The 24,808-nt window shown below is 33.9% G+C and overlaps 1 protein-coding gene and 1 long non-coding RNA gene across 2 annotated transcripts in view; one reads left to right on the forward strand and one right to left on the reverse strand.

Annotated features, from left to right (window-relative positions):
- Positions 1–24,808, reverse strand: part of LOC127851450 (potassium voltage-gated channel subfamily KQT member 1-like) — a 68,208-nt gene that overhangs the window by 30,902 nt on the left and 12,498 nt on the right. Inside the window, exons 2-4 of the mRNA XM_052385240.1 lie at positions 11,127–11,229; positions 5,083–5,352; positions 1,323–1,413 (exon numbers count right to left, since the gene is read on the reverse strand). Coding sequence (XP_052241200.1) covers positions 1,323–1,413; positions 5,083–5,312 — 321 coding nt within the window. The 5' untranslated portion in view covers positions 5,313–5,352; positions 11,127–11,229. The remainder of the gene's footprint in view (positions 1–1,322; positions 1,414–5,082; positions 5,353–11,126; positions 11,230–24,808) is intronic.
- Positions 16,176–20,197, forward strand: LOC127851456 (uncharacterized). Its single transcript, XR_008035774.1, has 3 exons — positions 16,176–18,097; positions 18,258–18,432; positions 18,822–20,197. It is a non-coding gene; the product is annotated as an uncharacterized LOC127851456 (long non-coding RNA).

Consider the following 24,808-nt stretch of genomic DNA (forward strand, 5'->3'; position numbering starts at 1 on the left):
CACAATTGTGTCGTGTAACTGTTTAATCAATTATTTATCAGTAAATAATTAGTGAACACAAGAAAGTCATTTTGATGCAAAGAGTAAAAAATAAAATAAAACTATTTAACAACATAAATTGTTTGTTATAATTTCACTGTTTATCACCAGTTAAATAAATGATGTCTGTACAGCAGGTGACATTTATTCAAGGTCATCAAATTCTGGCCTCCTTGACCGCTGTGCTCCATGCAACCACAGCTCCAAGGCCCTTTTTCCAGCATAATCTGTGTCAGTTTTACCGTCGGATTCTTCTTTATTAACTTATTTGTCGGATGAAAATCCAATCTTGAACAAAGCCATTCTTTAAATAACATTCTCTCGTCTGCTACGCCAAAATGTTTACATTGATGATACCGATTGTCAATAGAAGTCGTAAAAACATGATGTAAAGTTCTAAGACACTTCAGAAAATCATTAATATTCATGACAACTTGACCAATGGAAAGAAGCAATTTCTGCGGGAAGCTCTCCTTCGCGTCTAAAAGTAGTGATGAATCATGTGAATTCTCCGCGTTTATTTATATACGCTAGTTTTGTTCTGATGTAAATAACGGATACGAGAGTTATTTTACACATTAAGAGAAAAAGGTTTTCGGTAAGGTATAGTTATATGAATCAGTATAGATTTGTTATGTACGACCAGTCGGACAAGCTAGCCCACAGTTTTACTAGCCCGACCACCGATCTTACTAGACAATGTCTGTCGGACGTGCCTTAGTGTCGAACCCTGATGAACTAAGACAATGGAAATATCTATAAGGCCAAATTTCGATCATTCAAGGGCCATATTTTAGTATCACTTAAGCAGATATTTGGAAATGCTTTCAATGTAACAAAAAACATTGATATGAAGTTTGATGAAGATCTGATGACAAGTTTTGGACTAACAGAACAGACAAGAACTCTGCCAACTGGGGTCAGTGGTAACTACTTATGAACCAATTTGGGGCAGGGGCCCTTTGGATTTGTAAAATTTGCATTGTTTTGATTAAATACTTTAAACAAAGAAAATGTGTACTAAATTAAATACTTACTTAGGATCAATTTATAAAGCTGGATAGGGAGATGATCTAAATGCTGTGATTTATAAATTGGGAATTAAAGGCTGCCATTGTGAAATTGTGAAATATACTTTTTGACATTGGGCATTTTGCAGAATTATGTCCCCAAATTTGGTGCCTCCCCCCCCCCCAAAGCACTGGTAGTATACATACAGACTTAGACTACGAAAACAAATTTATCTAATATACACGGAGGTCTTCAATAATAATTCTACATACCATCCAGAAGAGTGTCTCGTTTGCAAAGATGGCATACTGGTCAATGGTGGAGAGGACACTAAATATCAGGCATATCAGCACCATCATAAACCTGCAAATGAATATCAGGCATATAAGCACCATCATAAACCTGCAAGTGAATATCAGGCATATCAGCACCATCATAAATCTGCAAGTAAATATCAGGCATATCAGCACCATCATAAACCTGCAAGTGAATATCAGGCATATCAGCACCATCATAAACCTGCAAGTAAATATCAGGCATATAAGCACCATCATAAACCTGCAAGTGAATATCAGGCATATCAGCCCCATCATAAACCTGCAAGTGAATATCAGGCATATCAGCACCATCATAAACCTGCAAGTGAATATCAGGCATATCAGCACCATCATAAACCTGCAAGTGAATATCAGTGGTATCAGCACCATCATAAACCTGCAAGAAAATATCAGGCATATCAGCACCATCATAAGCATGCAAGTAAATATCAGGCATATCAGCACCATCATTAACCTTCAAGTCACACTGAATATCAGGCATATCAGCACCATCATAAACCTGCCAATTACAACTGAATATCAGGCATATCAGCACCATCATAAACCTGCAAGTAAACATCAGGCATATCAGCACCATCATTAACCTGCAAGTCACACTGGATATCAGGCATATCAGCTCCATCATTAACCTGCATGTCACACTGAATATCAGGCATATCAGCACCATCATTAACCTGCATGTCACACTGAATATCAGGCATATCACCACCATCATTAACCTGCATGCCACACTGAATATCAGGCATATCAGCACCATCACAAACCTGCAAGTGAATATCAGGCATATCAGCACCATCATAAACCTGCAAGTGAATATCAGGCACATCAGCACCATCATAAACCTGCAAGTCACCCTGAATATCAGGCATATCAGCACCATCATAAACCTGCAAGTGAATATCAGGCATATCAGCACCATCATAAACCTGCAAGTGAATATCAGGCATATCAGCACCATCATAAACCTGCAAGTGAATATCAGGCATATAAGCACCCTCATAAACCTGCAAGTGAATATCAGGCAAATTAGCACCCTCATAAACCTGCAAGTGAATATCAGGCATATCAGCACCATCATAAACCTGCAAGTGAATGTCAGGCATATCAGCACCCTCATAAACCTGCAAGTCACAACGTGCAAGGGTACAAATGAGTCTCATTATGGAAATACCAGGGCTTAAAACATGTGTGTTAAGTGACAGCGAAAATTGGAATGGTTAGAGTTAGGGCTATCATAACATTCGAATGGTTACACACAGTGACTAGGGCTATCATAGCATTCAAATGGTTACACACAGTGACTAGGGCTATCATAACATTCAAATGATTACACACAGTGACTAGGGCTATCATAGCATTCGAATGGTTACAGTTACTAGGGCTATCATAACATTCGAATAGTTACACACAGTGACTAGGGCTATCATAACATTTGAATGGTTACACACAGTGACTAGGGCTATCATAACATTCGAATGGTTACACACAGTGACTTAGGGCTATCATAACATTCGAATGGTTACACACAGTGACTAGGGCTATGATAACATTTGAATAGATAGATACAGTGACTAGGGCTATCATAACATTTGAATGGTTACATTCAGTGACTAAGGCTATCTTAACATTTGAAAGGTTTAAAACAATGTAGTTAATTTTTAAAATATATTTGAATGTCTACAAACAGTGCAACAGGCCTTTGTAACATTTAAACTCCTCTAAAAAGTTCTAGGGATAATCCTATCATATCAATGTTGACAGTTCATTTGGCCATCATTATAACATTTAAATGGTTACACTGCCTTTGTAACATTTGATGGCTACAGAAAGATCACAGTACCATTGTAACATTTGAATAATTGCAGTGTCTTTGGCCCTTAAAACATTTAAATAGTTGTAAACAATATGTTGGGTCTTTGTAGCATTTGAATAATTCAAAATAGTGTATTGGGCCTTTGAAACATTTAAATGGTTCCAAACATGGTATAGGGCCAGTGTAGTAAAACAATACGGTATTGTTTAAAATGATTTCAAAAACATATATGAACATTTATCATTGGAAAAAGAGTATTAAACTTATAGGAAAACAAAAGAATCATTCATTTTACATGTACATGTATATGATGTATTATTCACAGTGTCCTAGGGACAGCAGACAGCTGTTCAAGATACAATAGACAGCTGTTACAGCATTATAGGTATGTTTTGAGTCGCTAAAAAAAATAGTCGTGCGAATAACATAATGACTTTAAACTTTAGTGTCATTAGACTGTTTAAGCAAAAAGAAAATAAACCAATGTCAAACAAATGAGGGAATAATAATTTAACCCTTTTCCCATCAGAAGCAAAGTGAAAATGGCTTTTGCAACCAGCATTATACCAAAACAGCCTGCAGGGTAACTCCAAGTCAGTTCAGGTTTTATGCTGTTTGCTACTCATCTGTATCTAAGGGTTGAAAATGAAGCCTTTAAAACTTGAATCTAGTAAAAAAATATCTTTATTTAAATATAACATTCTAAGTGACTACAAATACGTCAAAATACAGATCTAAGTGGGAAAGGGTCAAACTAAGGACACATTTGTTTATGTTTAATTTGTTTGAAATTAATGTCTGAAATGCTAACATATTGGACAGTTTGACTTATTTATTATTTGACTCTGGTATTTTATCATATCTTTATCTTCGTCAACATTTAATGTTTCAATCATGCAAACTGAATATTGATAATTCTGCAATTCTTCAATAGTCCTATAATTATGCCTTTTATCTTTGTTACTTTGAATTATAGGGTCTTTAATTAAAAGCCTTCTTAGAATTTTACCCTTCTTTGTTACAATCGAGGATGATATGCTAGTGTTCTGAAGCCTGTGAAAAAATTCTTTTTTACACAATTCAATTTCTTAAACAACCACATTGGTTCTTGTGCATGGCACTTCTCCTCCATACACCAGTGAAGTTTCATGTTTATGTGTTGTATAGTTTCTGAGATATATCCTAAAAATGTGTGACTGACAGACAGAAAGACAGACAACACCAAATATAAATCCCTCCCCCTTCAATGGCACGGGATTATAAATTACACCCTACTTCAGGTTAAAGACTAGTCAAAGTGCTCCTGTTTCTTAACTTCCCATGACCAAATTTATGGCCAGAGTTGTCTCATCCTTAATCCAAAATATTGGAAAACCAGAATCCAATTCACAAATTGCACCAAGACCTGATGAGCTGATTATCAGCTGATCATTTGATTAATTTCATATTACATTAAACAACATGACAATTGTGTAATATTTTATATGTTAACAAGTTGAAGGGAAATAAAAATAATATTTCTTTAGGATTTCAAAACTATGCTTTACATGTACATCATGTCTTTTTAGTTTTATTTGCATGTGCTAACTATTTCATCCAAAACAAATAGAATGACTAAAAATAGGACACATAATGGAGTTGTTGTACGGTTACCTTAACCAGACAGCCAAACAGACAATTCCAGACTGATTTTTCAGGCTAAAAAAAAGTCTCAAATGTTTAAAAACAACAACTATGCTTCTTTTCAAATTCGGAAAAAAAAATCAATTTACAATATTCAACTGCTGTATTGCATCAAAGACAAAAATTGATTATATATATTACATAAGATTGCATACCCATACAATGAACAACCATTCTCTATATGGAAATAATACCTACACAATGAAATGGTAAACAAAACATTTCCACCCTGTAGGACGCTCAAGGAAGTTGTAAACATGGCCTTGAAAAGTGGATTTCACGGACGACCGGATTTTCATTCGATACTGTTCCGATATGAGCTTTTCCGTCTCCCGGGGCTTTTCAAACGCTGAAAATCCATCAAGCTTTTCCTTCATGGGTTGACCCGTATCTAGTGAGTATGTGATGGTGTCACCGTCCATTTTCATCACGTTCAACGAGGGTCAGAATGTGATGTCACAACATTGTCTGAAAGATATACAAACCTAGTTCTGGGTAAACCAGGCTTTATGAAAGTGAGTAAAGTGTCTTCCAAGATAAGCCTGTACAGGCCAATCAGGGAAAAACACTTTTCCACTTGACTGGATTTTGGTGAAGAGACTTCCTTTCAATGAAAAATTCCATAAAAGCAGAAAATGTTGCGCCTAATTAGTATAGACTGCACAGGTTAATGTGGGACAACACTTACCACACATGCATTAACACTGGCAACAGATTTGTATTTGACATCTATACATATTTTTTTACATCTCAGCTGAAAACATAAAAAAATATTTGAAACAACATAACTTAAAACAAGAGATGTGTTTTTCAGAAACACAATGCCCCCTTATGCGCTGATTTGATTTTTTTCTTGACCTTTGACCTTGAAGGATGACCTTGATCTTTTACCACTCAAATTGTGCAGCTCTATGAGATACACATGCATGCCAAATATCAAATTCAAACAGACAGACAGACAGACAGACAGACAGACAGACAGACAGACAGACAGACAGACAGACAGACAGACAGACAGACAGATAGACAGACATGAATATATAAGTAATGCACAAGTCAATACTTAGACATTTTATTACATATTTACATTACAATCAGCTGTCATGTAACAGTAACATAATTCCCATCTGGTGCCAGTATATTACCGCCTACAATTCTTGATACCTAGCTTTGATGCCATGTTTTAGCTATGACATTTCATTGACATTTATTGAGGAACTAACCATCCAAGGTTAAATACTTCCCATGGCAACCAAATGTAGAAAAGGCTGCTGTGACAGAAAATGTTCTTTAAATAGGTTCTAAATATTAACGAATGTGGAAACAGCATGATTTTAAGACTTCGACGGGAATTACAATATGAAGTCAATATTTCAGTCAGAAATATATTTCTGGGATTCTTTTTTGGGTTAAATGATTCTAATGATTGCATTAGAGGCAATCAATAATTAAGTACTTTGACCAAATAAAATTGGTCTCAGATTTTTCTTGATAGATGGGTACTGTTAAAATTTCAGTACACCCATGACCTTTTTTGAGGTAAATTAAAATCGTTATCAGGTTAGTATATTTGTAATACCAAGAAGAATATATTTTGCCATGCTAATTGTAAAAAATATAACTATGATAGCCTTAAAATCAAACAAACTATAGGTAAAAATATAGATCTTATAATGAAGGCAGTTGATAATTGTACACATAGAAGATAACCAAGAAAAAAGTATAAAAAGCTATGACAACAACGGTGTCATTATATATATTAAAATGTTATCTAAAGAATAGAAAATCACAAACATTTATTAATCTAAATCTATGCTTTATAAACAAGGGCTGTTTGTAAAACATGCATGCCCCCCATATGGGCTGTCAGTTGTAGTGGCAGCCATTGTGTGAATCCATTTTCTGTAACTGTGACCTTGACCTTTGACCTAGTGACTTGAAAATCAATAGGGGTCATCAGCCAGTCATGATCAATGTACCTATGAAGTTTCATTTTCCTAGGCCTAATAATTCTTGAGTTATCAATATGAAACTATTTTACCTTTTTTCGAGTCACTGTGACCTTGACCTTTGACCTAGTGACCTGAAAATTAATAGGGGTCATCTGCCAGTCATGATCAATGAACCTTTGAATTTTCATGATCCTAGGCGTAAGCATTCTTGAGTTATCATCGGGAAACCATTTTACTATTTAGAGTCACCTGTGACCTTGACCTTTGACCTTGTGACCTGAAAATTAATAGGGGTCATCTGCGAGTCATGATCAATGTACCTATGAAGTTTCATGATCCTAGGCGTGTATGCGTTCTTGAGTTATCATCCGGAAACAATTTTACTGGTTTGAGTCACATTGACCTTGACCTTAGACCTAGTGACCTGAAAATCAATAGGGGTCATCTGCGAGTCATGATCAATGTACCTATAAAGTTTCATGATCCTAGGCGTAGGCGTTCTTGAGTTATCATCCGAAAACCATCTGGTGGACGTACGGAGGGACGGACAGACCGACGGACTGACTTACTGAACAAAGGACCAACATGAACAAAACAATATACAGGCCCTCTTCTTCAAAGGGGGGCATAATACATTAACATTTGCTAGTATCAAACCCACACTTGAGTGCTGTAACAAACCAACCTAACTTCTGACTTACTTCAACATTTATGATCAGAAAAAATGGCAAAATTAATGTGAAACTTCACATCGATTTGGTTACTAATCAACATGGAGGTGTGAGCATTCAGTCCTTAAAAGTTATAGATTTGTAGCTAGTATGCACCTTTTCATTCATCAGTTTCATTATGTGAAATATTGTTAGTAGGCTGTTAGAGTGAAAGTCTACAGAATCTTTATTCAGAGGGGAGTTAAAAGAACAGAAACAAATGCAGGGGAACCAATTACATGAACAATAAATGCATGGAATCAAAATATTTAAAATAAAAAGTGATTTTCAATAATAATTATTTAAATATATCTCGTTAAGATTACAGGTTAAAAGCAGACAAGATGATGGCATTTATTGGACGTACGCTGTGGTAGACTGTCCATCAAAGTCAACTTCGAGAGAAGGTAATAATTGCCTGAGACTGACTGAGTTTTTAACAAATTCGTATTCAATCTATGGACTTTGAAATATAATATGTAATAAAGTGTCTTAATATTTCATTAAATCTTACAGAATGACAGTAACATATTCATCGAGAAGCACTTCTATGTGAATATTATTCAAATTAATACAAAAACAAGAGAGAAAAAATCCGTGGTTAAACCCTTTTCAATCAAGACCAACAAAATGATGCAGTGTAGAAAGTAAAGAAACAAGTTGAATGCAACTGTAGTTGGATTGAAGCCCCAGTCTTTCAAAAGCCAGGCAGCATTTTCAAAAATCGATATTTAATCCTAAAAATCTAAATGTGGGACAATTGAAGGTAACCATTACGTAAAAAAAACAAAAAACTAACAATACGGAACTATCAAAGAAATTGACATGCTCTTCGACCATCTTCATAGAAGACACTCATTCACAACAAAGATTGAATATTGTTTTAATATACCAGGTGCATTTTGATATAATATTTCTTAAATTATAAGAGTTCATAATTTTAGATTCATAATATCAGAATTTTGCTCTGTAATTTTTAAAAAGTATTTTTATTTGATGCCTGTATTTCGCAACTAAGTGTTCATTGGTTTGATAAAACAATCCCAAAATCCATAAGTCACTGACGGGGACAATATAATTTATTTTTAAGCAAGCAAACCAAAAGTAAAGCAAACTAATGGCAAATATCAATCTACATTAATAGTTCAAATGTATTAAATGAAACAAATATTTAGTGCTAAGCAGCTAAATTGATGCAAACTTACTTTTTGCCAAAAGCGCTTCTTAAAATCCACTAATATTCACTATGAAACATTCAGAGTGGTTCATCTAAAAATCCTTATAAAAACTTACAACACATATCACAATAATATTAAATCCTCCTGCATTTAAAACCTTAAATTTCAGATAAAACACTGTTTAATATCGATCATGTTGAACCCTTTTACTACAATCTCATGTCAACTTAAAAAACATACAAGCACAAATAGTCCATATTTTCACCATTAGAATGATTAGGCAAATCTAGCTAAAAACTGTTTCTATGAACACTGCGACATCATGAAGACAAGAGTGATCATCAATATATTCGCTTCAAAGTGCTGTCCAAGTCACAGCAGGGAATATACACTGAGGATTTTGTGGACAGTGACAATCTGATATTGCGATACTAAAGCACTGAATATGCACTGCATGCATGAACACCAATGGTGGTTAGAAGTTTTATTTGTTATGGAATTATTGCAGACACTCAGTGCCATTAACTGCGTGGGAGACCACACCAATAACGACCAGAAATGACACAAAGAGAAGTTTGCTCTACTCACATGCCAAAGCCCACTAAATTCATGACTCATAAATTATCCAACTGAGATTTTCTATAAAAGTTTGAAGACCTTATTTGAAAATGAAATAAATACATTTCACATTTTTATGTTTAGGACATTCTGATTGTTTTTCTATCATTCAATATTTTTTATTCATTTGGTACTGTATTCTGCATAATAAAAAGCCAAAATAATTTCTTCATAAAGCCAATGCTCTACCTCTACACCAATGTAGCATTTTATTGAAATTGTACGACATGGCATTGGTGAATTGTTTTGAATTTGGTAGAATTTTCAATATTTTCTGCACATATTTGAATAATATCTTGAGTTATGAAATAAAGCAAAATTACACAAAGTTCATTACAGTTCTTAAACCTTAAATGATGAAATGATTTTCTATTAATACCATCAAATAGAATTGTTTTTTTTTGTTTTTTTAATGAATTGTAAACGCTATGAAGGTTGAGTTCACTACAATTGTATCTTACATAGAAATGTGAAGCAAATATTTCACACTTAATCCTTGAGTATGCTTTGAATGCCTCTGAGATGTTAAAACAGGTTTAATATTTCCAAATTTAGAGTTATTTATCACTAAATCACAGTTCTTGCCCTAAAGGTCTTGCTCAGCAATTAGTAGCATCGTCGGATACCCACGTTCAACCCATTCCGTTACTCTCCATTTATCGCTCGTGGGACATAACAAGCTCTTTTCACCGTTTTAGGGTGTGTCAAATCCAGTAATTTCATTGGATCCCTCACTGTTTCATGAGGATATTTTTTACCAATGATACAACTTGTACTATTATAGAGACTTCGGGTTTGTGTCAAAATTGCGTCTTCCGTAGAATTGGAATTTCGTCATGCATGCGTATACTATAAAATTGAGAATTTAAATGATTTTCAGAGCAAAAGTATCTCTAGTCTCTTTCATGGGTGCGATGTCTTTTTAAGCACTCGGACAGGTGGATGGAAAAGCTTGGTGTATCAAATTGCAATTATCCGCGTGAAGCATTGACACCTCTTAAGTGAAATTCTTTTTGTAAACTGCAATTTCATTGGTCTACTGAAAGGTTACAGTTAAGTTCAAAACGGCGTGTATTGCTTATATTGTCCCACGGCTAATGCTGGATAGTAACGAAATGAATTAGTCGTGGGTATCCGACGATGCATAGTAGGGGCATTGTAACTTTCTGTTTGATGCTTAAGGCCTCAGCCTTAAGTTTATGATACTGTATCATGGCATACTCTTAATGGAATGCTGACATATATTGCATGTACTGCCTTCTTAGAAGTGGGGATTCAGTTGCATGAAACTGACTATTAACACTTAGTACTTATTTTTAAAATGGACAAGAAAAAATGATAATGAATATGACACATTGAAACAGAAATTTATTTAGATGTTCATGTTGTTGAGGAAACTAGTAATTTGAAGTGTAAAGATTTAATGACTACATTAAATGAGTTAACGATGGAGCATATATTCTTAGAAAAAAATGCCATATGAACATGCCAATCTCTTCTTAAAATATACTAATTTTAATAGATTCAACTGAACCAAGACCACCTATCACTTTCTTCTCTCTGAAACATAAAACTCTGAAATAATATTTCTGTCAGTTACATTTCTTAGAATAAATAGAGCTAAAATTCTAAGCTAAGATACACTGGTGAATATTTTAATGATTTTGTAACATTAGCTTATTACTTGAAAATTAAATCCTCATGAGCATTTCTCACTTTATAATTTACTTCTACTAAACTTAACAAAAAACTTTTTTTTAAATAGTTAGAAATGATTTTCTTACCAGTGATTCGGCAAGGGACCTAGCACAATCCTATATGATGTACCGGTAAATCATGCTTTCATTCCCATTTATTAATGATTGAAAACGTGACTTTGATTGGCATCTGCAACATAAATGTCATAAAAGTAAAGACATTTTATCTTACCAGTTTGAAAAATTATTTTATCAAAGTTATAATAAATTCTGTTTAGCAATCAGTTAAGTAATCTGCTAAAACTTTCAACCAGTTTACAGAGCAGTTTAAAATATGATATCTAGCTTATCAGTCTAATAGTTTTCCCATTTTAAGAAATTACGTTGATACATCAAAAACTTTAAATTTTTGCTTGCCCATCCATTTTAGCAGACCTCTCTCATATATTATTTACAGTGGTCTCAAGCACTGGGAAACACAGATTAATCAATTAACTTCCATTTTCTAGACATAAAAATAACGCAGCAGAGCTAAATATTATAAAGAGCACATATAAAATTGATGTTTTCAATATAAAATTGATTACCAGTGTATAAATGATTAAGCTGTTTGCTGGTAATGCTTTCTACTTAAAGATGATTAAAAATGGCAACACAAAATGCAAAAAAAGGTATTAAACTAATTCCCAATTATGGGTATCAATAAACTAATTCTCAATAATCGGTATCAGTAAACAATTCCCAATAATGGGTTCATAAACTTATTCCCAATTATGGGCATCAATAAACTAATTCCCAATTATGGGTATCAATAAACTAATTCCCAATAATGAGTATCATCAATAAACTAATTCCCAATGATGGGTATCAATAAATTTTGCAGCAAACACAGTGATAATATTTTTGGTCAGCAGAAGATTCATACCCTAAGACACTCCTTCTTTGTTGTTGTAATGCCTTTGAACTAATGTGTTGTTTTGTTACTTAGCTACACAAGCAACAAATTGATACCTCCTTAGAGAACAAATAAATGTTGGTTAACTCCAGTTCCCAATGCACCATTAACAATAATAACAAGAGGGCCATGATGGCCCTGAATCGCTCACCTGACTAACCTTGCTTCATGAACTTAACTTTTATTAGACCCATATACAATCCTAAGCCAAATTTCATTAATTAATACATTCTGACAAAATTTCATTAAGACGTGATGAAAACTGTGACCTCTTTCATCTACACATGGTTTTCAGAATTTGCCAGGTGACCTAATTTTTGACCCCAGATGACCCATATAAGATCCAAAATCAGATATTATCAAGATAAACATTCTGACCATATTTCATTAAGATCATATGAAAACTATGACCTCTATTGTCTTCACAAAGTTTTTCTATGATTTGACCTAGTTTTTGACCCCAGATGACCCTTATACAATCTCAACCCAGATTTCATCAAGATTAATATTCTGGCCAAATTTCATAAAGATTTAATGAAAACTGTGACCTCTACTGTCTACAAAAGTTTGTTTTTTTAATCTGACCTAGTTTTTGACCCTAGATGATCCAAAGGCAATCCCAATCCAGATTTTAACAAGACAAACATTCTGACTATATTTCAATAAAATCTGATGAAAACTGTGACCTCTATAGCCTACACAAGGTTTTTCTATTATTTGACCTAGTGCCTAGTTGCTGACCCCAGATGACCCAAATACAATCCAAACAGGGCTCCTCTTGCTCAAAAATTTCTGTGGCCAACATTTTAGCCAAATGGAATTTTGTGTAGCCAAATTTTAGAAACTGTAGCCAAAGTTTTAGCAAAGCATTTGCAGAGGTCAAAGTTGGATATTTTGAAAATCCTGAACTTAAAGCTGGGGGCCAGGGGGCCGCAGGGCCCTCGGTGGGTCCAGGGGACATGGGGGCCAGAGGCCCCCAGAAGCTCCTGGATTCGACACATTTAAAGAGTGCCTGTACCTGTTCTGGTGATTCTATTTTCTTAAAAAAACAACATACACATATATTTAAAAATCTTCATGTATTTGATAAAGAACACAAAGTTAGTCAAAAGGCAATTCATTCACATGCACCCTCTGTCTGGCATGGACTCGACTGCAGGTGTTGCTTTTGAAGAACCAGATAAAACCTGTAACAGTGGTTACAAATTATATTTTTCACACATACTTTAAAAAAGTCAATAATACATGTTTAATTAATGCAGAATCAAATGTCACTATTTATATTCACAGAATCATGCTGCCAGAAGCCTCCACATACACCTAAGAAAATTGGGTATGGTGGCTTCTGCTAAACAGTTAAAATTGAAAATTTCAGCATGGGTTCCCCTAGTTTTTATCCCCATCGTTGTTTGAATGCTAAATAATTGTATCCTGGTGTGACCCAAATTTGACGATGTAACGGTTACATGAAGCAATATTTAGCAAATAATTTAAGAAATAATGAATGTTTAATAGAACAAAATAATAATTTTAAACTCGGCTGTATTACTTTGAAATGATTCCAAGACAATAATCATCCATTTAATCGATAAAAATAGAACATCGTCGAATTAAGGTGTCGGCGAATTTGGATTACGGTAGGTTGCCCATATTTGTTTTACAAAAAGTAAAAAAACAACATTTCTTGCTGCTGGGCTAATATGTTGGGGACAATAAAACATTTTATTCAACTAAAAAGGACCTGTCTCAGTCAGCAAAAATGGCGTATTTTATCGTATTTTCAATTACTGTTAAAATTCTTTTCCTGATTTATGCTTTATTCAAAGGTCAAAATGTTTTAAAAGCTCACAATCAATGAATCATACGTTATTAATAAAAAAAAAATGGCAAATTTGCTAGATCTATCTTGCCGATTTTTGATGCAAAACAACCTAAACAGTAAACTTTATCAACAGAAAATACGACCAAATTCGGGGTGTTAGTTTAAAAAAATAACAAGGGACAAAATTGTCACAAAACCAGGTTTTCATTGTGAAAAAAAATTTGATAAAGGGAGAAAACTCAAACTGAACTTTTGAAATGAACAAACAAAATTAACCCCCTTTGTAAGTTTTTTTTTTTTTTAAATCTATTTTTAGTCGTGGCTACCTTGACATTGGAGATATTGACGTGATTCTTTCGTGCGACACACCGTCCCATGATGCTGTGAACAAATGTGCCGAATGATTTTAAAATCTCACAATGAATGACATAGTTATGGCCAGGACAAGCTCATTTTTGGCCATTTTTGACCTTTGAACTCAAAGTGTGACCTTGACCTTGGAGATATCGACGTAATTATTTCGCGCGACACACCTGCCAAAGATGGTGAACAAATGTGCCAAATGATTTTAAAAATCTGACAATGAACGACATAGTTATGGCCCGGACAAGCTTGTTCCGCCAGCCCGCCAGCCAGCCAGCCAGCCCGCATTCGCCAATCTAATAACCAGTTTTTTCCTTCGGAAAACCTGGTTAAAAACCCTACCTGGTTGGTCTTGATGGTTCTTATATTCTTTATGTGATAAGGGCCCTCTGCGTGGAGACGCAATGCCTTCTTCCCACAAGACTGATAATTCAGGGTTTTCTTACAAACTTCTCAAACCGCTTTTCCACAAAGCTTCCACTTTTCTCAACCTGTTCACTACCCGCCCGTAGACTACAGCGGGGAATGGCCACCCATTATAAACTGTACGCTGAAGTTTCTTTAGCTACCAACAGGCAAGTATCGCGTTGCCATTTTTCTCAACTTAAGTCTAAACACAGCTTCTCATTCGGCAACAAATATACGCAAAAAGTACTCAAATAGATTTTAATCGGCAGCAATCTTTAATCTTTAATTAGATGTAATTGTTTATTTAATCCTCTACGATGTACGATTTGTTTACGATTTGTTTTCACATCAGTAAAATTGTCTCGATGACCGGTGTTAATGCCGACTGCGTATGAATTTTTCAGGTCAATAACACGGCGATGTATTGATGGACAGTCTACAGCTGAAAGCGGTTAATATCTGGGACGGCATGTCAGGAAAAAAATAAATACCGATAATTCGCATTGTTCATTAATTGAGCAACGATTAATAACACTTATCCTTTATGGATTTTCATGAAAGAAAAACCATAATAAAGAAAATTTTATTCTCTTTAATCTGATATATAAACAAGTTTGGAAAGAATTGGATGAAAAATTTGGACTTTATTGCATAAACACCATTTTCTCAATTCAAGGGGAGGTAATTCTGTACTTCATGGACCAATAATGCTCATTTTTTGTAGGGTTCGTGTCCTCATTGATATAAAGACACTGTGCAAATTTGGAAAGATCCGGACAAAAAATGTGGAAGATTTTTGAAAGTTTTCACAAAATAGGCAAAAACGAATAAACATGCAAAGTTCAACGAGCTCCTGCGGCCATGTTTTTTGACAAATCAAATTTCTTTGAACAACTTTTTCAGGGGAGCCTTCAAAGGTCATCCCTGTGAAATTTTTTGAAAATCTGATGAGCGGTTTCTGACAAGAAGATTTTTTAAGGTTTTTACCATATATGGTCATGGCGGCCATCTTGGTTATGTGATCAAATTTTTTTTAACAATTCTTTTGTCCCATGACCTAGGGATGCTCCACATGAAATTTAGTTGAAATTGGCTCAATGGTTTAGTAGAAGAAGATGTTTACAAATTGTTTACAGACAGACGGACGGACGGACGCTGGACGCTGAGTGATCACAATAGCTCACTCCGAGCTATCGCTCAGGTGAGCTAAAAACACAATGAGAACAGATTCCACATTTAAGGGTAATATACAACGCAATATTGTCAATATCATGTTTGAAGATCACTGTAGCAATGAAATATTGGGTGACAGCTGTTAATAAAGCTGAAGGAAGAGAAGACAAGAAATGTCCCAACTAATTGTGTTTACAAGAAAATTAATCTCTTTGCACGACCAAAATGAAACCATATTAGTCTCAGATTGCATCTGAACTGAGACTAGAGCAAGTAAGTTGTAAAGTCTGTTAATTCACTGTGATTCTCTGTTTTCTGAAATCTCACATTTTGCTCAGGGCTTGAAGTGATAATTTCAGGAAACTTTTTCAAATCCTTTTTGTTAATAACATTAGACTTGAGCTGATTATACCCTTGTCAAAAAAATAACCCACTTTCATACCAAAACACACTTAAACCAACATAAAACTGTGTTTTTTCTGAGTTTTTCTCAGCGGAAGTTGGTTTTTGCTATTAAAAGCGAGTTTTATGTGCGCTAAACTGTGCTTAACTGAGTTTAAAGTTGGTTATTTTAAGAAGATGTGTGTTTAAGCGAGTTTTTTTCTGTAAGGAGTCAGTTTTTTTGTGTCAAAAGTGAGCCTTTTTATTTATGAGTTGGTTTATGTGTGTTTAAGTGTGTCTTTTTGTTTTATAAGCGAGTCTTTTACAACAGAAGTTGATCCTTTTTAAACAGTAGTGGGTTTAAGCGAGTTTAAATTGGTCTTTTTGTAAATAATTTGAGAGCTGAAACCAGGCTAAAAGACTCACTTAAACACACTTTTCAATAAGTTGGTCTTTTGTTTATAAATAATACTCATCAATAAAACAAGAATTCTTCAAATAGGTCTTTGTTTCATGTTTATAGCCATTATATAATACAAGTCAATTGTAAAGGGGCTTTTTTACAGCTTGTTTGCCATTGTCCCTATTGTAAATGTGTGTGCTCCCCATAATTTTTTAGTGAATATTGGATGAAAATGGCTCTTTCAGAACATCACAGGTTCACAGATGGACAACAAGTATCACTGCCAAAAACTATAAAAATGATAAAACTTAGTTTTATACCTGAAAATGAAAGAGTTTGTGTTTCGCTTTGATTTTTTTCTTTATATTTGTTTTTATTATAAACAATATCTTATGATTGTTTTATGTCTTAAATTTTTTATTTTTTTTAAATTTTAAAACAATCTTATATGATTGTTTATATTTGTTTAAAACAGTATTTACTTGTTAAATCTGCATATTTAAATAATTATGGTATTGGAAACATTATTTTGGAAATAATCTATTAATTTGTGTACATAAGTTATGCAAGATTTTGATATTTTCATATGATACCATTGTATCCATTTTCTTAATTTGCAATAAAATAATATGATGCCAAACATGACCTGTGTTACATAAACAGTCAACAAAATAACAAGACAATACCTAAAAACACCCCTTTTCACACCACTAACAATAAACAGATAACAATCTGTCAGGCATTCAGAGCTAAACAGGGTACTGATTATCAGGGGCAGATAAGGCTACTGATAGGGTTTGCCCAGACATAAGGCTGGAATGAGGTATAAGACTTTTGATTGGTTCAATTTTTTGCACAGGAAATTATTTGAAAACAACAACTTTTGAAAAACAAGCTGGTTTCAGCAATTGAATTGAGCTAAATTAAATTAACATTAAGACTTATAATTGTTCTGTAAAATGTATTGAAATACTGTCAGCATGAAGTATTGTGTGATGAAAACAATGTGTATTTTACTACAATTTGGAAATCAACAATAAGTTTGTTGGAAAAGAAGTTCAACTGTTTTTTTTTGGAATACTGAAGAACAGTTTTAACAGGTTTGTATTGTCATTTCTTCATCCTTTTTTTATTTAGTTTACTGAATTAATTATGATCATTATTATATTTATGTATTGTCACTGGGAAATGTAAATTGATAAGTTAATGTATTGCAACTTAAAGGAAAAACAACACAATTTGAAGCAAAAATAGATGAACATACACATGACAAAGTGTAAATGTTGGGTACAGTGAATTATTGTGGTTGTGTTTTATGATTATTGTCATCTTTATTGTTATTTATAGATATTTCTGGTTACTACTGAACAGATTTCTTTCCCTCATATTTTAATTTTGAAGGTTAAACTCTTGCCCCAAGAGCAAAATCATACTACCTGATGTATGGACTTTTACACCAGGCTTTTACCCTGCACGAGCTGGCCAACTTGAGGGGAACTGAAGTGGGCAAACCTCGCCCTGTCGTTGAACAAGGAAGCTGGATTTGTTGAGAGGTAAAACTATACAGGTTATTGCATTTTAAAAGCGTCACCATTCTGACCAATGTGACAAAGATTTTTAGAGTTTGAAATGTGATGAAAGTAAATTACAAGCTTTGGAAAATTACCAATTGTAAATATTTTGTCAAAACTCCTTTTCTTTTTTTGGTTTCAGAGTATCATTTAAGCTGAAATCCAGCATGAAACCAGGGAGGTGATGGCCATCGCACAGGCCATGTGCCGACTATTCACTTTTCACCAGCTTGTGACTTGCTCCATGAAGGGAGCAACAACTACAAAGGGGTCACCAAGACCAAGCCTCCCCGCTGCTGAGAGAAATGCAATCATTGGTTCTTTTTCTTCATCATAAAAATTTGAAGTACCAATTATCCATATAGAAATTCAATACACGTTCTACAAATATTTTTCAGATCACTTACTGTTTACAGTCGCATAAATATCATTTTATTACATCATTTGTGAAAAGGGGGAGTTTTTATAATCCAAGTGACAGTTAACAATAGTTGTTTTTTTTATTCATGAAGACAGGGATTGAAAAACTTTGTCTGTGTCTCTAGTCACTGTCTCCAGGACAATCAGTAATAAACTCATTTGTGTTGACTTCCTTAATATGCAAATATTTAACCTCTTTTTCTGGCTAGAGTATTTTCTATTTAAGAACAGATTTTGTTGTTTTTTTGCATGTTTTTAAAATGAATAGTCTATCATATTTTTTCAGATGTCATAGCCAAAACCTTTGACAAGCCTTCGGTTGATGTTGAAGAAAAGATGAGAGGTTGTTTAAGGCATCTGCGGCTGATGCACAAGTAGACTGAAGTCTTTGTAAATAAAATGTGCTGTTAAAATGATTATTTAACCATTGTTTTCACTTTGTTATATAGATTTGCACCTGTTTCAACAACATTAACTTATTTTTATGCTCCCGGTAGAGTCTCATATAGCAGTTGAACTGTCCGTCTGTCTGTCTATCCGTCCGAAAACTTTAGCATTGGTCATAACTTTTGCAATATTGAAGAAAGCAACTTGATATTTAGCATGCATGTGAATCTCATTGAGCTGCACATTTTGAGTGGTGCAAGGTCAAGGTCATCCTTCAAGGTCAGAGGTCAAAATCCAATGGAAGAAATAAGCAAAGAGAGATAATTTCTATACCTGCCAAATGATAAATAGAAATTTTATTTCAAAGCGGTGCAGTAGGGGGCATTGTGTTTCTGACGAACACATCCACATCTCTTGTTTGTATTTATTCCATACAATCTTACTTTTTTCAGTTCTTTCTTTGTGTTCAATGTTATGTTATAAAACTATTATATTTTATTATAACAATGCCATGTCTGTCAAAATAGTGTTATCATGCTGTGTATATGGATATATATGTAAAGTTTTATGTTTTATCGTTTAAAAAAAAGTAATTAGAATTTAATTTATGATATTTGTGTTCTTATCATAAAAAAGTATCAGTTTTCAAGTGGGTGAAAAGTGGGTTTTTACTGAGCATTTAACAGGTTTTAAAGCTAGTTTTAACTGCGTTTAATCTGTGAAAAGCACACATTTAGCTCACTTAATGCTCAAATAAAAACCCACTTTTAACTCGCTTAAGAACAGGAAAAACCGACTTGATGTGTAGAAGCGGGTGTAAAAGCCAACATAAAGAAGGAGAACACACTAACTTTTAACCAACTTAAGTTGGTAAAACTCGGTTTTAAAGCGTGTTTTAACTGCGTTTAATCTGAGTTAAGCACACATTTAGCTTACTTAACACTCAAACAAAAACCAACTTTTAACTCGCTTAAGAACAGGAAAAACCGACTTGATGTGTAGAAGCGGGTTTAAAAGCCAACATAGAGAAGGAAAACACACTCACTTTTAACCCACTTAAGTGGGTTTAAGTTAGTTTTAGTTGGTTTAAGTTGGTATAAGAAGGTATAAGCGTGTTGGTTTATGTGAGTGAAATCCAGGTTTTACCTACAAAAAACCAAGTCGGTAAGCAAAAAGTGTGTTTAAAAGACACGCTTTAACCCGGTGCCAATACCGCAGGGTTTAACACGGTTTTAACACGGATTAAAACCGGGTTTTGCCCACTTTTTTGACAAGGGTACTTCAGTTATTTTCTTCCAGACATATTGCACATTTCAGAACATGTGAGGGTTCTTGAGATCTTGCAAAACTTTTGAACATTTTGGCTAATTTTTACCCAAAACATGTACCGTAATTACTCTATGTTTTCGGACACTCTAAGTTTTCAGACACCCCTTTTTTTTAGCAAAAATAATTATTTTTCGTGACTCTTAATTTTCGGACACACGAGTTTTCGTCCATAATTAATATCTCTAAGTTTTTGGACAGTATATTTTACAGTGCTATTTTACCAAATTTCGGTCCTGTTTTCGATATTTAATGACACTTCAATCATGGGGTTTTACAACCGGATTAACATCATAAAACGTGGCAGGTGCATGCCTGAGGTCAACGGACCATTACATTTGCATTATTGGGTAAATAACCTTGTAAACTGGTATTAAACATTGGTTTCACCCGATAGCATAAGCCTAATATGACAATTATCAGGGGTAGTGCCAATTAACAAGTTCAATTATCTACCGCAATGGTATTGCCGATTCTCAGTAAAATAGCTGTGACAGATAATAAACGCTTCAAAGTGTGATGCACCCTATTGCAAGTTTTACGACCAATAGAAGGTGTAAGACAACAACTATCGGAAACGAACAAACAAAGAATTCATAGTTTGCTTTTTTATTGCGTTAATTACATGTTCATACTAGCGAGTATCGGTACATCACATGCTCTTCTTTGAACTCGTTGGCCAAAGTACAACCTTGTAGTAACTTTCTGTCAAATAAATTAAGCATTAAAAAATATTTAAAATGCAATGCAAACATAACTGTAATTTATTCTATATGGTATTTTACAAGCGCGTGCTATGACCGGTAGTCGTTGATACAATGGACGCTATTTTGAACACTTCAATTTTCGACTCTCAGTTTTCGGACACCTGTATTTTGAGAATATTTTTCGTATCTATGTTTTCGGACACGAATAAAAAAAAATATTTTTAAGTGTCCGAAAACATTAAGTAATTACGGTACTTTTGCAATTTTATGATGGGTTTCATTTGTGCCAAGTTATTTTTAAATCCATCAATACATGGCAAAGTTATTGCTGAGATGGGAATTCCTAACTGTTTAAGGGCCAAGTTTGACTTTTGACTTCTAAAAATGACCTTGACCTTTGAGGTAGGGAGACAAGTGTTACGTGCAACATGTTGTCTTATCATGGAGGACTATTATGGCACATAATTTAAAAATCAATCAATATATGGCAATTTCATTCCTGAGACATACAACTTCTCACTGAAGGCAGACAGGTAGAAAGACAGTGAAACAGCTATATTTGGCCTTAACCATTTGCATGCTAGGAAATTTGTCGTCTGCTAAAATGCTGTCTGCTGAATTTTCGATTTTTTTTCAATGAATACTATCAGAATAGCAAACAGTTTGGATCCTGATGAGACGCCACGTTCTGTGGCATCTTATCTGAATCCAAACTGTTTGCAAAGGCCTTCAAAATTCGGTTCCAGCACTGAAAGAGTTAATACTTCGAAGGGGGCATAAAATTACACCATGTGCAACAGATTATTCAATTCTCAACCATAGACTGCCATGGTCAACCATCACAAGAACATTATTGAGGTTACTGGTTTTGACCATTTCATTTTATTTGGTTAAATTACACCTAGAGGCTGCATGCAGACGTGATGAAATGCAGTTCCAGTGTGAACACTGAGTGTAGGAAAATTAAAGATGCCCTTGTACCGATGTGCCATTTTATTTCAGTTTCTTGTATCTCGAAAGGCAATACCTGATAATACAGACAGGAGATGTTCATTACAAATCACTATTAGAATATCTAGTCTGTACTGTAAAATGCTTTCAGACTTAATGAACAGGAACTGTTACTTTATTCCTACATTGAGTCTTTTTTATTACCGAGTGACCTGTTCGTTTTAACAATATTGTTGGCACTACCATTTTAAGTTCTCAACCACTGCTTCTAAAAATCAAGTAGAAAAAAAAGAAACAATATTAATTGAAGTAAATTGTTGAGGACTTACAAAATGTCACTGATGATGTACAATGAGTGATGCCAAGGAGCCACCCACCAAAATATTTCACCATGAGCACTTTGTGGAGCACTTTGTGCTCAGTTGAGCTAAAATGAAAGGTGGAACCACTTTCCAAATCTGACATAATGACATGCTTTTAAATTAATGTTTAAACTCGAAATATCAGAGATTTCATAGTTATGTGTTGTAAGTGTTTACTACCTATGCAATAATTATGTATGTAAGTTAGAGAACATCTGCCTATTTAGGTCAGTAAATGGAATGGATAGAAATACCGAATGAAAACCAATATATCTGGGAACCTTAACATGGAAGCAATCATAATGAAGCTAATGTTGTGCAGTCTTAATGATCTTAATAACCCAGGGGTACAATTATAGTCCATTCCAAATATGTGCCCCTATATAATTCTGGGAACTAAATTCACTGATGAGTTAAGGATAAAATCCTGCTCAAGATTTTAATGACGCAAATCAATGACATTATTTTGTATATGCAAGACATTCTGCTGGATTGAAAGGATCATTCAGCGTTAGATGAACTGCACCTTTTGATTAGAAGCTGTCTCTTGCAATTTAAGCTAAAATCTGACAGTTTTTACATCTAAAAAGCTACGTGTAAACATCTGTAAACAAACCATTTTTACCGAAAACATGCTTACATTTAAAAGATTCAAGTAAATAAACAATGTATAAACTTAAGTATTCCTATTGATTACAATCTGATAATTATGTCTGATTTAAATAATATTCTAAGAAAGGACTACACAAATAATGAAAGAAATTATCTGCAATTTGTAAGGCTTCAAGTTTATAAGCTTCAGGGAACTTAACAAACACATTTAAAGGCACTGCAAGAGTTCAATTTATGGTAAAAGGTTTTCTTTCATTAATGCAGTCATATTGCAGCCCTCAATGTTTGAGCGATTAAATTTCAAGCACCAAAATAGCATGTTTAGTGTTAATAGTTTTTGATGAAATTTACATACCAATTTCAATACTCTATTTCTACCTAAAGGTCCATCAATACTATGAACACTAACACTTCTTGTTTCGATTCATCATCAACTCAAACTAGCTTATTTTTGCACTTTAAACCAGAGCTCCAGATAAGGGTCGTATTTTCGTAATTACGAATTATTTTCAAGTCCGTTACGTATTTATTTTAAAATTTTGTCGTAACATGAAGAATTACAAAATCAAGTTACGAATATTATTTTTACATCGGTTCGTATTGATTTTTATTGAGTTCTTTTCGCGTATTAAAGATCTTTGCAGTGCTTATATAGAATGGTTATCGGGTTTGTTTAACAAAGCGCATTTTTTCCAATAAAAGCGGCGAGTACAGTCTATCTGTCAAAAAACAATGGCGGCGCCCAGAGAGCGTCCTAAAAAACTGCAATACGTCCAAAAACACGCTTTTAACATATTGTACGCAAAGTGAGCCGAAGTTAAATGTTTAGAAAGACATTATAGAAATGATTTTATACGATGTTGTATGTTCAGTTTCCGACACAGTCGGAAAAGCTTAACAAAAACGCGACACGACGGGTCCAAACTTAAACACACAAAAAAACATTGAACCAGTGGAAGGGACAAGTCCCGTGGCTAATCGTTGAAAAGATTGAAGGGGAGACCCGTTTTAATTGTGAAATATGTAAAAATTCGTCTAAGGCATGCAATCTAAGCACAGTTTGGGCATATGAAGGTATTTGAAAAATAAAATTGTATAATACTGAAAAGACACTGTTGAACTCGTATAAATAAAGTTGCTAGTATGTTTATTTTGATTTTTTTGCATGAAAATAACCATTATTATTTATTTTAGGTCATTTATAAAAAATAAGAATTATTTTCCAAAACTTAGTAGTAACGTTAAGAATAAAATTTCAGAGTTAAGAATTCTTTTTGAAAATCTGGTAGTAATTTAAGAATTTCACAAAACCTTATCTGGAGCTCTGCTTTAAACCCATTGAATTTGTTTCCTATTTTGTGGCTGAGATACAAATCATATGCATCCATATTTAACGTCTCAACATTCTTCTCCAGCAAAAATTATAAATTAATCCATAACACTAAACAATTAAAAACACCCATCAGTTTTAAATAATAAAATCCTCTTGCCTTTTTGCAGAAAAAAATCTGCAACACAAATGTCAAGTTTTAAAGATATTTTTATCTCACCAGTAAAACAGTTTTGTCACCAAAAGTTAATATATATTTTATTTGGGAATCAGTTCAGTTTTCTGCTCAAACTTTCAATGAGTCTATTAAAGGCAGTTTCTCTGTAAATCCAATGGGTTTTCCCACTTGGAAGGAAATTACGTTGACACATTTAATACATAAATTATTGCTTTCCATCCATTTAAGCAGACCTCTCTCATATATTATTTACAGTGGTCTCAATTTAGCCTGTGAAACACAGATATTAATTAACTTCCATTTTCTAACAGAAAATTGACCCAGCAGAGCTAAATAAAGAGCAAAAAGTAAATTGATGCTGTCAATATGACATTGATTACAAAAAAAAGATTTTGCTGTTTGCTTGCATGTAACGTTCTA

Source organism: Dreissena polymorpha, chromosome 11 (assembly GCF_020536995.1).
Source record: "Dreissena polymorpha isolate Duluth1 chromosome 11, UMN_Dpol_1.0, whole genome shotgun sequence".
Lineage (NCBI taxonomy): Eukaryota > Metazoa > Mollusca > Bivalvia > Myida > Dreissenidae > Dreissena > Dreissena polymorpha.